The 15,104-nt window shown below is 39.2% G+C and overlaps 1 protein-coding gene across 1 annotated transcript; it reads left to right on the forward strand.

Annotated features, from left to right (window-relative positions):
- The first annotated feature begins 296 nt into the window (after positions 1 to 296).
- On the forward strand, positions 297 to 14,218 carry LOC139131663 (uncharacterized). Its single transcript, XM_070697859.1, has 6 exons — positions 297 to 410; positions 8,012 to 8,110; positions 8,598 to 8,822; positions 9,102 to 9,314; positions 13,492 to 13,719; positions 13,945 to 14,218. The coding sequence occupies exons 2-6, from the start codon at positions 8,053 to 8,055 to the stop codon at positions 14,166 to 14,168; spliced, it is 948 nt and encodes a 315-aa protein (XP_070553960.1). The 5' UTR covers positions 297 to 410; positions 8,012 to 8,052; the 3' UTR covers positions 14,169 to 14,218.
- The last annotated feature ends 886 nt before the right edge of the window (positions 14,219 to 15,104 follow it).

The following is a 15,104-nucleotide window of genomic DNA, read 5'->3' on the forward strand; positions in this document are numbered from 1 at the left end:
TCCATGCCATAGCCGTAGTTAGTGAACATTGCGAACATTGACATTGTGCCCTGATAACCGTACATGGAATATGACTTCATTCGAGACAATGTTCAGGTACAATAGAAGATCAGGGACTTCTTTTCATATTTTGAAAATTGCAATAAAATATAGTATGATCACTCACAATAATTTTGTATTTCTTCTCTCCTCCCGAGGTCATAAATATTCGCACACTCTAAGAATCAACAGCGTTGACCTCTTGGTTCATATTGCTGCTGAATGATTAATGAGCTGTTCTTCTGAGTGACAGATGAGGGTTCATGCAATGTCATACTAAACGCATATATTGCAGAGAATTCGTTAGAGTTTGGCAATACGACTGAACGCTCTGCGAGTGTTCACAAGTTGGTGGAAATCGATCGCATAAGGTAAACGACCATGTTTTATTGTTCTGCATGCAATTTCATATCATACGAACTTCTCTAAAATCGATTAAGTGAAGACTATTTTGTCTATGTTTGATGGTTGCTACTTCACGGGATAAGTAGCATAGTTGTTAAAGGAAGATTGTCGTTTTCCAAAGTATCTGATGCCCTTTGATGACTTGGCTTCTTCTTCAGATCATCGAAGGAGCTATCCAATTGATCACAAGGAGGGCAGGCCATTCTGCGTAAAGACTAAAATTCATTTCGAAATTCAAAGACAATGATGAATCCAGATATCAAGCAGTGGCCGACAGTGGCTGTCACGGTTCTATGTAAATAGCAAGCATTATTACACCTCACGTATTATCCAGTTTATACTGTGATTGGCTGGGCCACACTGGTGTGATCAGAGACAAAAAGTGATAAAACATGACTTAGGTGATACTACCCCTTCGCGTGCGCTCATATTACACTGTCGCGTGCACCATAGCCAGCTACCTCGGTCTGGAATACCGCGCGTCGTGTCTGCGCGTGCAACATCATCGCGTACACCCGCTTGGCAATTTCTTCACAGTGGCGAGTCTCGACACTTGACTGCATTCTACGCAAAGTTCCGAAGCCAAAAGCGTTTGTTTGGTGTGATAAAATTAATAACACACGCTGGCATGGGCAAGATCACGATTTGTTGCCTGCCCTCTGGCTGGTGCTTACGACGGTAATGTTGAGACAATGTTGCAAGTTGTTCAGGTTGATTGACAAGTTGAGGCGATTTTCGCGCTCTTTTTCACGCAATAAATTAGTTCGTTGTTATTACATCAAAGGAGAGACAGTGTCGTTCTCACTCTCTGCACCGTAACTTTCTCATCACACAATATAGAACCTGCTTCTAATTGTGCCCTGCCACAAAAAGTGAAACTGAGAAAATAGATGAATCATCACAGAAGTTGGAAAGATTGAAGTGCAAAATGTGTAATAACGAGAAATTTCATGTAAAAATAAGTGAACTGTACACAGTGTCCTTAAGGATACGACTCAGGTTCATTGACACGTATTTTCAAATTTGCAACCCTCATTTTCACATAGAAGAAGTGGTCACACACCCGACATGTGGTACTTTTTTATCTGCTCGGTCACCAAAGAGTTCAGAAAATTTGTTAGTTTTTCAAAAACAGTGCGCATAGGGTTGTTTTACCCCAAACACGTGTTTTTTAGTTTTTTTACTCAAAAAAGTGTAAGTACAAATCTCTGATCGGCCTTGTGATCTGTCTATGGCAATCGACGGCTGGATATACTGGGCAAAAAAGTTTGTCCCGGATTTTTGAAATTCGCATTTGTTTTCGCACAATGAGCCTTCAAAGTGTCAACTTGACGATTTTTGCATAAATTATCGGCCTTTGTTCACGTTTGTCCAAGATACCTTCACTTCCAGGCCTGTTATCGGAAATCTGAGACTATCTTTCAGATATATTCATTCACTGTCCACATGTGAAAAATCAGGCTAATCTGTCCAGGCGCCGCCGACTTATACTTATTTGAATAATGTACGCACTGCCAAAAACGGAACTGAGAAAATCGACGATTTGTGTAAACGACCTATGCGTCACACATTGTGACCAAGAAGTCCGACTCGCGCACTATTTTCTGCGAATTTTCTTACACCAGGACTAAGTTGAAATATTTAGAGTCAGTTTTGGGAATTTTGAATATGTTTAGGATTGCAGATCGTGTGAAAATAGAAAGAAATTATACACTGAACTGGCAAATGCTTAGTGCCAGCAGTGGGTGGTATTTACACAACAAACACCGAGGGGTAATTAGCGATTTAATCCATTTGTCGAACATTTAACTAGCATATTAACTGCATACTGTTGTCTCAACGGTCACAATCGGGTTACCAGAAGTCACGGTCAAAATGAAGATGTCGAAACTTGTGTAAAATAGTCTATCCGATCGAGACCTGTCTGCTGTCGTCGCGCGATCGCGTGGGCATTCACTTGTTCTCGACTCAAGTTGTCTACTTCCTGTCTCGCGATCGGCAATTTATGCATGTTCTTTGTGAGAAGTGATTGTGAAGTTCATGTTAGCGCCGACATCTGTGCGAATGGGACGTCAGTTGCTAGTTTTCCTACCTCAAGATGAGCCGAATACATGTAACTCTTGACAACATAAAATTTCAGTCGTAAAAATGTATTTTCTTAGCTTTTACACTGCGCCGCAGACTTGACGCCGTGCGTTACGACGGGAGAGATTGACTCGGGTTATTTTTTCAAACTTTATTTATATGTGTTCTTCTGTGTCTTACATAGAATACCGATTTTATCCAACTAATACTGACGCCGTAGCGTAGAACAGTGCAGTCTGTCATCGACAGCGTGTTCCGAGAGACAGAGTATCGTCTGCTCTACATAGTGTGGAGTCACGCAATCGGGAGGTTGCACTCGACTTGCGCAATATCAGCGCACACATGATTATTTCGGAGATTTTTTCGCGTGGTCACTTTTAATTAAACTTTTGATGACCGACTTTATTCTGTCACCGATTCTTTATTCATCGTAAGTTGAAATTCTACGCACCTCTAATCTCACCACTGTATACTAGAACCAGCAAAAAAGAAAAGAGAAGCGAAGTCAACTGATGCATACCTGACCGATCGTTGTCATGGTCAGTCATCCCCGTCGTCGTATGCAGTTAACACGTATCTTTCAGACAGTAAATGAACTTCCGCAAAGCATGAATACCAAAATCCTTGCTAATATTTTCTGAGTATATGTTTGCCTTGCTTGAAATCAACCTCATATAGCAGAAATTGCTAGTTTCGGCACTTCTAGAAGTAGAGCCGGTTTTGTTTACGTTTAGTGTTGAGGTCCAGCTAGCAGCTGTGGAGTCTGTGGGTAATAGACAAGTTCAGACAACACAACTTTCCACAGAGATCATTTGTGAACTCTCGCAATCCACGTTACTTTGACGTCATATGGAGCCCAAGCCCCCTTCGGGCTTTTTTAATTTTTGGGTTATATTTAAAAGAAAGAAATTAGCAGATCGAGGAACTTGCTCTTATGAATCTGCATAATGTGTGTATAAACTCATGTACTCGCTTGGGAAACTCCGCCTTGACATAATGTCGCGTGTTGCCGGGTACGGTGTTGCTCAAGGTTTGAGTAATCGTGCCTGAGCAGACACGGAAAGGCTGCACGATAGAAAGATGAAACACAGTCCCTCTATGTGGATGAAACTTCGGTTTGAAAATACAAAAGAACACGATACCAACACCAAGCATGTACAGCCAGAGAGATAAATTTAAAATTATCGCAACTAAGTGAGGTTTCATCTCGCTCAGCCTAATTTAAGGACTCGGGTATGTAATCAGCGTATCCTACTATGTTCGAAAAAACAGCGTGTCAAATACTTTCATCGTTGTTGAACTGAGCACCGGCTTTGGTGTGCTGGACGTGTTGCCGTACCAATACCGGCAGAGTTGAAAACGCTGAGAATCGCGTTGAAGATAGCGCATGCGCACTATACCGCGAAGACTATACATAATCTCTGCGTGTTATCAAAGATATGGTGGTCGGTAATTCGGTAATGGCACGCAGTGTAGCTGATAGTTTACCATTTTAGTAACATTTAAGGAATTTCCCGGTACGGTGTGACCCAACACTTTTCGCCAAAAGAAAGGCCACGTGTCAGGGGTTCGAAATTTGAAATAAAAAAACTTGACCTTTGAACCTGAGTCGCATCGTTAAATTTAAGAATGTACTCATCACTTCGCCACTGTATTTTTTCATATTCGCAACAATGAAGCAGTGTCAGTGTTATGATACGAGGTCTCTTTAACGACAGTTATTCAGCAATGATGAAATCATAACGATACGTTTTCCAGTCAGACTTTACTTCAACTGCTTCGCCTTTATTGTCGAAAATATATCCACAAAAGAGTGTCACTGACCGTACCACTCACCCAACCTGAGGTGCAGCCAATGAACAATGCACTTTTAAAGGGTCCTTACTATGATAAGATATATTGTACATGACAAGTAATGTGAACTGACTAATTTTAAGTCAAGAGGGTAATTAATTAGCTGTTCATAATTTGCCCTCCCACTGAAAATTTTTCGACTTACCCTGCCGCACTCAAACTTCATTTTTACCCGCTCCCACATATTTTTGCCTGTTTCCCCTCCCCACTGTGAATGTTTGAAGCTCCCCTACCCTGTGGCGAAAAAAAACTTGCCGGTTTCCCCTGCCCTGGAAAAAATTCCCCTCGAAATTTTGTCATTCCATTTCCCCTGCAGACATGAAGCTTAGTACCCTACCCTGTGATGAAAAAAAAAACTGTCGATTTTCCCCTGCCCTGAGAAAAAAAATTCCCCTGAAAATTAACATTCCCATGCAGAAACATACTGCAGTGGCCTTCTATTTGGTTTCCATCTCGCAGTACATAGATTGAGGTGTTGGGTCAATCGATAGGCTAAGTAGTCTGGGTAACCTAGTAGTCCGGGTAACCTTTAAAAGGTATAAGTACTTGCCCCATCCCCGGAAACACCATGGCTGAAATTCCCCTGTCCCCGTTTTAGAAGTAGCTTCCCCTCTCCTCGTTTTTCGCCAAGCCCTGTCCCCAGGACAATAATCCAATATCTGCCCTGCCCGACAAAAAACCTAATATTTGCTCCCCTGCCACCTAAAAATATGTCCCCTGCCCTAGTAAAATTAAAATTTCCCCTGCCCTCAAAAAATGCTTCCAGAATAGCTTTTTCGATGAATAGCTCCGTTGGCTGCACCTGACCCAACCTGCTGTTCAAACATTTATGCCGCAAGCTTGTTTGATTGACTGTCCAAAACCTACCGTAGAATAGAGGAATAGATTACTATTTAATTCAATGATCACTGTTAAATTACTATTTCAATTTAAGGGACTGGACATAAATTACAGGGGGGTGGGCCGGTGTTTTTCGAAAAACCGCTGCGTAAAAAATAGTGACCCTTCAAAAGTTCATGCACAAAAATTAGTGACCCTCCCCCTTATCCGTGCATGAAAATAAGTGACCCTCCCCTGTTACTCAATACCCCCCAAAAAAACCGCAATGTGTTAAAGACCCGCTTCTGACTTGCTATACTTTTTAAGTCGCCCTCCCGAAAGGAAGGCAAAATGTGGCCGATATAACGCGTTGTCCAAAAAATATCAAATCATATGTGTGTGATAATTCATGTAAATGTACTTTGCTTGAAGTGGCAGGTAAAAAGTGCATGCCTGTACAAAAAATGTAATTTTTAGATTTTATCGATAATGTTGATTCACTATACATGTAGTCGACTATAAGAAAACTACGAACGCGTATTTTCCAGTATAAAACTAGCTATATCTGTTCATATACAGATGTTTAATAACTAATATAGATATACTTAATTAGCATGGGTTGTTTACAAGTGCACATGTGAACAAGATATTTGATTTTGGAATTTCTCTCAAAATGTTGATCCACTATACATGGGAGTCTATGACAAAACTATACATGGGAGTCTAAGACAAAACTGTCAAAAAAATTTCAGAATTAAAAATTTGTACTATTTGTGCATATATGGACCCTGAATAATTGACATAATTGTGCTTGATTAGAAGAGGGTGGTAAAATGTGCATCTGTGTACAATAACTTTGTTTTTGGAATTTCGCATAAAATGTTGATCCACTATACATGGGAGTCTATGACAAAACTGTAAAAAAAAATTTTCAGAATTAAAAATATGCACTATTTGTGTATATATGACCCTGAATAATTGACATAATTGTGCTTGATTAGAAGAGGGTGGTAACACGTGCATCTGTGTACAATAACTTTGTTTTGGAATTTCGCATGAAATGTGGATCCATTATACATTGTAGTCTATGAAGAAACTATGAATAATTTTTTTAAATACAAACTTGGCAAATCTGTGTATTTATGTATGCTTGATTATTGATATTTATTTCGTGATTAGACTAGAGTGGTTACAAGTCCATGTGTGTGCAAGAAATTTGGTTTTGGAATTTCACCGAAATGTTGATTCACTATACATGGCAGTCTATGGTGAAACCCTATGAATAATTTTTTTTCCAATACAAAAATAGGTAAATCTGTGCATTTACGTACACTCAATTATTGGTACTAATGTTCATGATTAGACTAGAGTGGTTTCAAGTCAATGGTTGTGAAAGAAATTTGATTTTGGCATATCACTTAAATGTCGATTCACTATACATGGCAGTCTATGATGAAACTATGAATAATTTTTTTCCAATACAAAAATAGGAAAATCTGTGCATTTATGTACACTTGATTATTGGTATTAATGTTCATGATTAGACTAGAGTAGTTTCAAGTCAATGGGTGTGCAAGAAATTTGATTTTGGAATTTCACTGAAATGTCCATTCACTTGAAATTTCACTGAAATGTCCATTCACTATACATGGCAGTCTATGATGAAACAATGAATAATTTTTTTCCAATACAAAACTTGGTAAACCTGTGCATTTATGTACACCTAATCATTAGTATTAATATTCATGATTAGACTAGAGTGGTTTCAAGTCAATGGTTGTGCAAGAAATTTGATTTTGGAATTTCACCAAAATGTTGATTCACTATACATTGTAGGCTATGAGGAAACTACAAATAACTCCTAGGTTATCTGATCCTAAATTGTTATTCAAAAGTTGTTCGACCTGAAGCTTCCAGTTGTTATTGATGACACTATGCACTATTCTGAACAGTTTGTATTCTGTCAATGTCCTCAAAAAATTAAAAAATGTACATACAGCGACATGAACGTTTGACACCGACCTATACCCAATGTATTGTCAATGGAGAATGATGTCAAATAGTAATCTCCCAAATTGTTATTGAAAGAGTCATTATAGGGGACAGTTATGCACAATAGTGTTGAATAAGTAGAAATCATGACAACTTAAATCAATGTGGCTGCTTGGATCATCACACATTGTTTATTATACCTAAAATTTGCGCCCGAAGGGCGCGCCGAAAATGGTAATGGCAGAAAATGAAAGTGCCAGAAGGTATTTTTCTTTTTTCAGTATTCCATAACGTGCACATGCAATTTCAGCTTTGATGCATGAAAAAAGGTGACCCTCCCCCATAGGCTTGCACAAAATTTTATGACCCTTCAAAAATGCTTGCGCGAAAAATGGCGACCCACCCCCAAAAAACACCGCCCCCCCCTGTAATTTGTGTCCAGTCCCTAACATGTGATGCAGTTACATTTTACGAGGTGTAATATGCAAGAAATGTATGATCTTGTCTTATATCAGTAGTGGCTGTCCAATATGACGGATACGTGCGGGAGTGCGGCATACTAAATGACACCGTTAAATGATGACTCCGGTTTGAGACTAGCCAATACCACCAGTGTTCAGTGTACTGTTGTATACTAAGGCACAATGTATGTCACACTCCAAATAGTATACATACACTACATATCATCTGATCAACGTATGCCTTATCCGCGATTGTTTCTAGTGATCACATGATGGCCAGAATCGCCAACATTGTGACGTAGATCAGGACTCAGTCTGATAAACTCAGTGTCATATCTCACTCTCTCTTTTCCTAGGGCTTGTAAAACGCTTACCTAAACATCCGAAAACCGACAAAATGAAGGAGTTACTATTAATCTTTGCGTCAGTCATTTTGACGGGTGTTTCATCATCTGGTAAGTAATGATCGTTTGTATGTTCATGTTTCGATTGCACCCGATCAATAGTAATCCTTACGGCTTTGTATTCTAAAACGTGAAATACATAATCCTTATGTAACAACTTTGCACGCATTCATAAATGTTACATTCAAGTGTCGACCATATATACTTACTGTTCTCGGGCCCCTTTTCAAAGGTTCTCATACTGGGAAGAATTTAGCACAAGAAAATGTACCTAGCTCTTCGTGTGTACATGTAAAAGTTGCTGCTACTGTGGCTAACAGGTACACGCTGTTAATTTTCTTACATCAGTCCTTTCCGAGTCCAATTCGAAACAAAGTGGGACACTTCCACTATACAATGATATGAAATAACATTTTGTAAATGGAATGTCCGTTTTTTGAATCACTTGTCAATATTATCGACCTGGTTACAAGTCGTAAGATGATATTTTTCAGCTCCTTAATGTAATTGTGAAAGAATTATTATCATTATGTTTCAGATAACATTGCCTTAAATCGACCTGTAAAGGGAATAGGACTAGGAAAACAAGGCAGGGACACTTATCCTTTCCTTGTGGATGAGGATGAAAGTACATGTGCCGATTCGGGTCCAACTGTAGAAGATCCAGCCTTCCAGGTTGATCTTGGTCGAAATTACCTGGTTAACAAAGTAAAACTAATCTTTCCGCCAGGATGTCGCAAGAACTCAATCAGTGGGACTGGGTGTAAGTGTATTTTTATCATTACATTCAAGCTTGTTATAGGATGTCCGGTCGTGTTGGTGTATATTTATTGGCCAGCCGTGTCGGGTTTACTCTCATATGGCAGATATTACATGTTTTAATTACACGACATTCCGACACAAAAGTTATATGTTTGAAGTGAAAGTGGTGCCGGTTAATGTTGAGCTTTGCAAAATGTCGTTTGTATGCAAACAGTGAATTCAAATGCTTCGAATTTTTATCGGCAAATTGTTTACATTGACGTTTTCTTGACCGTTGAAGGTAACTACCAAAATGCAGATATTCTCGTTGGCAACGGTGAAAGTGATACGATATGTGTTCATTTTGCTACCAATGTGTACGACGAGGGAGGAAAAATCACAAGCAAATGCACATCGGATGCTGCGGTTGGTAGATATGTTACAATCATAAAGCACGGAACAGACCGGGCAATATATTTGTGTGATTTGCAAGTTTTCGGAGAACTACGTGAAGGTAAGCACACCTCAACAAGCTGTGACTCTTCGAATATCCTACTCCAAAAAGCTTATTCTGCATCCTTTTTCACAGGTTTTGTCATCAATTGATCGATTTGCACGCGCCCCCGATCTTGACTTTGATATCCGGTAAATTCTCGACTGGATTCCAACTGAGACTGTACGGCATGGCATGCAGCCATTCACTTGAAAGAAAGATCACCGCGGACTCCTTTTATCTTAGTTAAGGTAGTATGCGCCTCGAAAGTGAAAGACTTAAACTTTTGCTCAAACTTTCCTCAATGAACCTTTCGACCATTCTCTTACCAAAGCAAGAATAAAAATCAGGGGTCATCTTGCAAAATTTTGTACTAGAGAGACAAATTACTTAGACTTCCCGATATTCAAAATTCAAAATGGCCGCCATTCCTGTGTTAACTAAATGGGAAAAAACTAAATTTTCGATTTTCGAAAGCTAAGACGGTAAAAACTTTTCTTTCGAAACAGCTTCAAAATGAGCCCCAACAAGTTGTAGATCAGAAGAATTTTGATTAAATTTGAAAGCTCGAATTTCTGTCCCCGAGGCGAGTTCTACCATAAATGGATACCCGAACTCGAGACAATAAGTCAAAACCCCTGTGTATCGACAATGACATCATTTTACTGTTACCACACAACTCTAAAACTGTAACAACAAACATTACGCATTCACAAACTCCTCTCGAGAGGGGATTGATTGGGGATTTAAAAATATAAAGAGTAACGTTGAAGAGATCAGGGGAAAGGGGGAATCGAAACGAAACTGTCTCTGATTGATATTGAATATTTGTTAGGTTGTCATTTAAATAAAAAGTCACTGAATATAAATTGTATGAAAAAAAACACATTCTCTAAAGTGTATATACTGTTAAGAACACATACACAAAGATGCAGGTACTTTCTCACAGTCATAGGCTGAGACATTAAACCAGACCTCATGGAATAGCTCCGTCCTCTTTGTTCTATTGTGTCAATAGAAACATAAATTGTGTCGCTATAGAGCACTACAAAGATTATAGTGAGCCGCTTCTTCAAATCACAACATTAAGAAATCATGAAATAGCGCATCCACAACTTTGCAGCATTCTCTAGTAGGGATAGGAACCAGAAGTTTGAGTTTAAAGTTGTAAGACTAAATGCAATCTGTTGATAACAGTACTTACTCAGCAGTGTATTGTTCTTCTCCCTGAAGCAGGATGAAAAGAAAGTCCAGTTTTTAGCTTATCGACGATGCCATAATGTGTACAGTCAGCATTGTTATTGTTTATAATTGAATTCAAGTCCGCATTAGAATTAATTCAATAACAATGATTTCGATCTTTACACACATCGGAGTATTTGGTATTGTAGCATGCTGTGGGGCGTAGAACAAGAATCTGCAGTTGATACACAGAGCAAAAGGTTCTGGGAATTGGTCAAAACGTACAGCTAATATGTAATATGCAAGTATGTCAATTGTGTTTAGTTTCTCTGACAGGTGAGGGATTTCATCCCGTTTCCAGGCTTTTTTATGTGATTGCAGTTTTTCTGCTTCACGCGATGAAGTAAAAATATGTCAAAACAGCGCCCTCCTTCCCTTGAAAAGACCACACACATATACACACACAGATACATACAATAAAAAACCTGTCTATTCGAAAATCAGCCCAGTTTTGTGTTTTTTGAGGGGAATTTCAAAAGCATAGAGAGTCAGAAGGGGGTATTTGAATGCGTTTTGAATTTGTTAGGGGCAGTTGAAAAATCCGAAAACCTTTTTTGGGGATCCCTCTAGGTGTTTGCGAATGCCGCGTTATGGGAAAACATATGTTCAACCTGTCCTGCAGTTCTGGTATGTCGTAAGCCAAAATGTAACTTTCACCCTTGCAAGTTTGCAATGACATGATTTCAAAACAAAGGGCCGTCTTGATTATACAGAGGGATGGTCAAAAGAGGAATGTTTCGTTCCTAAGATTTGTCGCTGAGATGGCGGAGAACGAATGCCCCTCTCCCGCATTGCGAACTTGGGGTTTAATCACGTAAATATTCTTTGCAAAAGCAATAAGGACAAAAATTCTTTCAAAAGTTATGCCCTTCGAATGTTTTTTACCACGTCAGTCGTCCTTTAAGACGTAATATCGACCATTATCACAATGACATTAATTTCTGCAGTATCTTTCACACGTAATTGTTTGACGGCGTCACTATTACTTCTGAGATTGTCATGTGGTGTAACATGAGACAGTGCCACAGACGAGCGGTACCGATTATATCTGCCTAAATCTTGTCATGCCTGATGTGACGTGCCTCAGATTAAGGATACACCACTAGATAATCTACAAGGGAGGTCTATTTTTGGTAGAAAGAGTGTAACTCTTCCCCTCTTTTTTAATCCCCTAGTCATAGCAATACTTTTTGCAAATTTAAGGAAGCGTGGTCTGCAGTTTGATTTTAATCAGATGTATAGATGGCGACGTTTAACGTTGTTTGTTCTTTGCTGTTCTCGATAGCTGATTTTCATCTCCACATCTGAGCCGCGGCCATAGAAGATCGCATTCAAATTTTGCGTACAAGCCATAACAGCAGACCAATCAGAAGGTGGTTTACAACTCCCACTTGTCATGGATTGCAGCATCGTATTTAAAAACACAACCTGATTGGCTTGCAGGGGCCAATCAGGTTGTGTTTCTAAATGAGATTTGCACGCGATAGTTGTGGGTCAGACGTAACGAGGCGACTATCTGCTAGCGACAACAACAGTAAAGAAGCAAAGGTGGAAACGTCGCCATGTCTGTAATGTTTTCTCTGTTGGTCGATTGCCCTCACTAGTTGTACGTGATCACATCTTTGTCGATAATTATATGTTGAGATGAGACGCAAAGCTAGACGTTGTTTTGGCCCAGTATATTGTATAGAACCCTCTCTTGGCAGACCCACGCTGAATCTTGACCGATCATAACGTTGCCCTTTTACTGAGTAAGAGGATCGAGCCTTGCTTAAAATAAAAACTGTCACTAAAAGCTTCATTAAAATTATCCTTGGCCCTGAATGAGCTCTGATCTCCCTCTTCAATCTATCGTATTTTCAATAAAGACATGTATTCCCTATCAACGGTCTCCCCTTACTTAAAACTTTAATTGTAATCCATGATCACTTGACCACACTACTGTATAATCAGTTCGTACAATTGTCGTGTGGCAACTGTGAGGCGAAATGGACTCGACGATATGTATTCTGACTCTCAAAATTTAGCAATATTCTTTTGGTCTACCATTTGAGGGGTGTATTTTAAAGCTTATTTAGCACATGTTTTCACTGGCTTAGTTTTGTGACACTCAGGAATTTTAATTCCCCCCCCCCTAAAGATAACACAGAGATGGTGGCCATTTACAAATATCGGTAAATATTGGATAATGTTTTCTTTTTTATCTTGAACAGAAATTTGTAAAGTGGCCCTAATTTTCATTCTTGATTTGAAAAAGAATGGTTGAAAGTTTGCTCGGGGGAAAGTTTGAGCAAAAGTTTAAATCATTCATTTCGAGGCACGAACTACCTTTAATGATCATACATAGTGTGACTTAAACATTTACTATATCGGGAAAGGTGATATTTCATGTGAATCATTGAATATTTTCTACCGAAGGGAACACAGTTTGCATTTTCTTTGAGGTAGAATGTGCCTCGACGACAGCTATCCAGACTCTCAATCTTTTGCCATTCTTTTCTGATCTACCAACTGTGGGTGTTCATTTTCAAGCTCTTGATGCAAAAAAACCAAAACAAAACAAAACTTTTCACCGTCTTAGTTTTTCAAAAATCGAATTTTTTTTTCTCCCAATAGAGTTAACACAAGGATGGCGGCCATTTTGAATTATTTCAAATATCGGTAAATCTTAGAAAATTTATTTCTCTAGTGCTCAAATTTGCACGGTGACCCCCAATTTTTATTCTTGATTTTGAAAGAGAATGGTTGAGGATAGTTTGAGCAAAAGTTTAAGTCTTTCATTTTCGAGGCGCATACTACCTTCAAGGACGATATCATTAAAGATGATAATTTCGTTACTGGACCCGTAATATCTGAAGAGTCGCACTGCTGATTTGCCTTATATCAGTGATGACGGATACCGCCTTTGTTTTATATCGCCAATGTAATTTCATAATCAATTTTGAACACACTTTAGACAACATCGCCCTCAATCGACTCGTCAGCGGCGTAGGATTACCAACTGGAGGAGAAGATACTTTCCAATTCCTAGTCGATGGTGATCCGAACACGTGTGCCGACTCTGGTGACTTCACTGAGAACCCGATTTTCAAGATTGATTTAGAGCAAAAATACCGTGTTGAAAGTGTACGACTTGTGTTCTCGCCGAAGTCCGAATGTAGTGAGTCGATCAGTACGAGCGGCTGTAAGTTCTATTCATTAATCATTCAATTACATTCATTCAACTCATCGTTGCTTCTATCCTTGGTTTAGATGTCTCAATGTCTTGCTGGCGGCTAAGCACCTCGTTAAATTACATCATACTAAGTCACATTAGAGAATTAGGATGTACTAATGTGTTGACAGGCCATGAGTACTGCCTTCCGAGTTTGAAATGTATTAAATCAAATGTCTTTTATTTATATTTCAGGCAAGTATAAAAATACAAAGGTTAGTGTCGGGAATGGAAACTCGTATGACAGTTATTCGGACTGCTTCGGCTACACCGCCAAAGATGTTTTCAAAAGTGGAGGAGAATACGCGCGCGATTGTTCCTCGGATTCTGTGACTGGTAGATTTGTCACAATCACAAAGAAGGGAACAACTAGGGCTATATTATTGTGTGAATTGGAAGTTTTTGGGAAACTTCGTTGAAAGCGTTAATAAAACGTGGATCAGTCACACAATAAATGACTGTTGATTTCAAGCAATTTCCATGTGTCGGACCAGGTTGGTTTGTTTGACATCACCTTTAATAACCTGTTTGCCCAAGATTCCTCTAAAGTGGTCCACAAGAATGAGTTCGGGCAAAATTGTGGTGTGAAAGGGTTCAAATATATCATGGTATTCTTGACTAAATGAAGGCTGCATGCTTTGCTTATCGCAAACGTGAGACATTTGAGGAAATGTACTGTTGTTATCAAACATGCTGGCGTGGTCGATCTTTTTACGCAAAGCTGTCACAACGTAGTTGCTGATTATCAAACATAGGCAGGATACTTAATATACCGCGTCTCAGTCAATACAAATCAAATTATTGAAAAAGTACGGTGGGCGATAGTGACAATGCTCCGTTTTGTCAGTCCCTCCACCCACCGGTCTGGAAACTTAACACGTGCGCTATTGTTTAAAGGTGTTAGTTGCTCTACCGCTCTGAACGCTTGCTTGGGGACGCCATCAGTAGCATTTGGCAACATCTTGCGGTGCGGAGTATTTTTATTTATTGTAAATTTCTTCGCTCCTCAGATAACATTGTTGCCATAGCCAGGATTTCTGATACAACTAAGTAACTGTGTTTATGAAGAGTATTTTCTTTTAAGATTTTCGTCTATGATTTTCCTTGTTTTTCCGTCGAATTTTCACCCATCGAGTTTGGCCTCGCTTTGTAGGAAGAGGCACCTTGTGGTACGAAACGTTCTCCCCTTTCATATTCAGAAATAAGCAGAAATCGAAATAACTTTGGCGTGATCGATCAGCCATGAGGTTTTAAAAAATGGTAGTATCCTATTTTTTTGTCGTTTAATCTGTTCTGTTTTAGAAAACATCCGAGTTTTCGAGGATGCATTTGTTGTTAAAAATCAAAATGGCGGC

Source organism: Ptychodera flava, chromosome 1, assembly GCF_041260155.1.
Source record: "Ptychodera flava strain L36383 chromosome 1, AS_Pfla_20210202, whole genome shotgun sequence".
NCBI classification, from domain to species: Eukaryota; Metazoa; Hemichordata; class Enteropneusta; family Ptychoderidae; genus Ptychodera; species Ptychodera flava.

Coding starts and splice junctions, on each gene's coding strand:
- LOC139131663 (XM_070697859.1), top strand. CDS start 8,053: ATGAAGGAGTTACTATTAATCTTTGCGTCAGTCATTTTGACGGGTGTT. Junction 8,111..8,597: donor GACGGGTGTTTCATCATCTG/GTAAGTAATGAT, acceptor ATTATGTTTCAG/ATAACATTGCCTTAAATCGA. Junction 8,823..9,101: donor CTCAATCAGTGGGACTGGGT/GTAAGTGTATTT, acceptor TGACCGTTGAAG/GTAACTACCAAAATGCAGAT.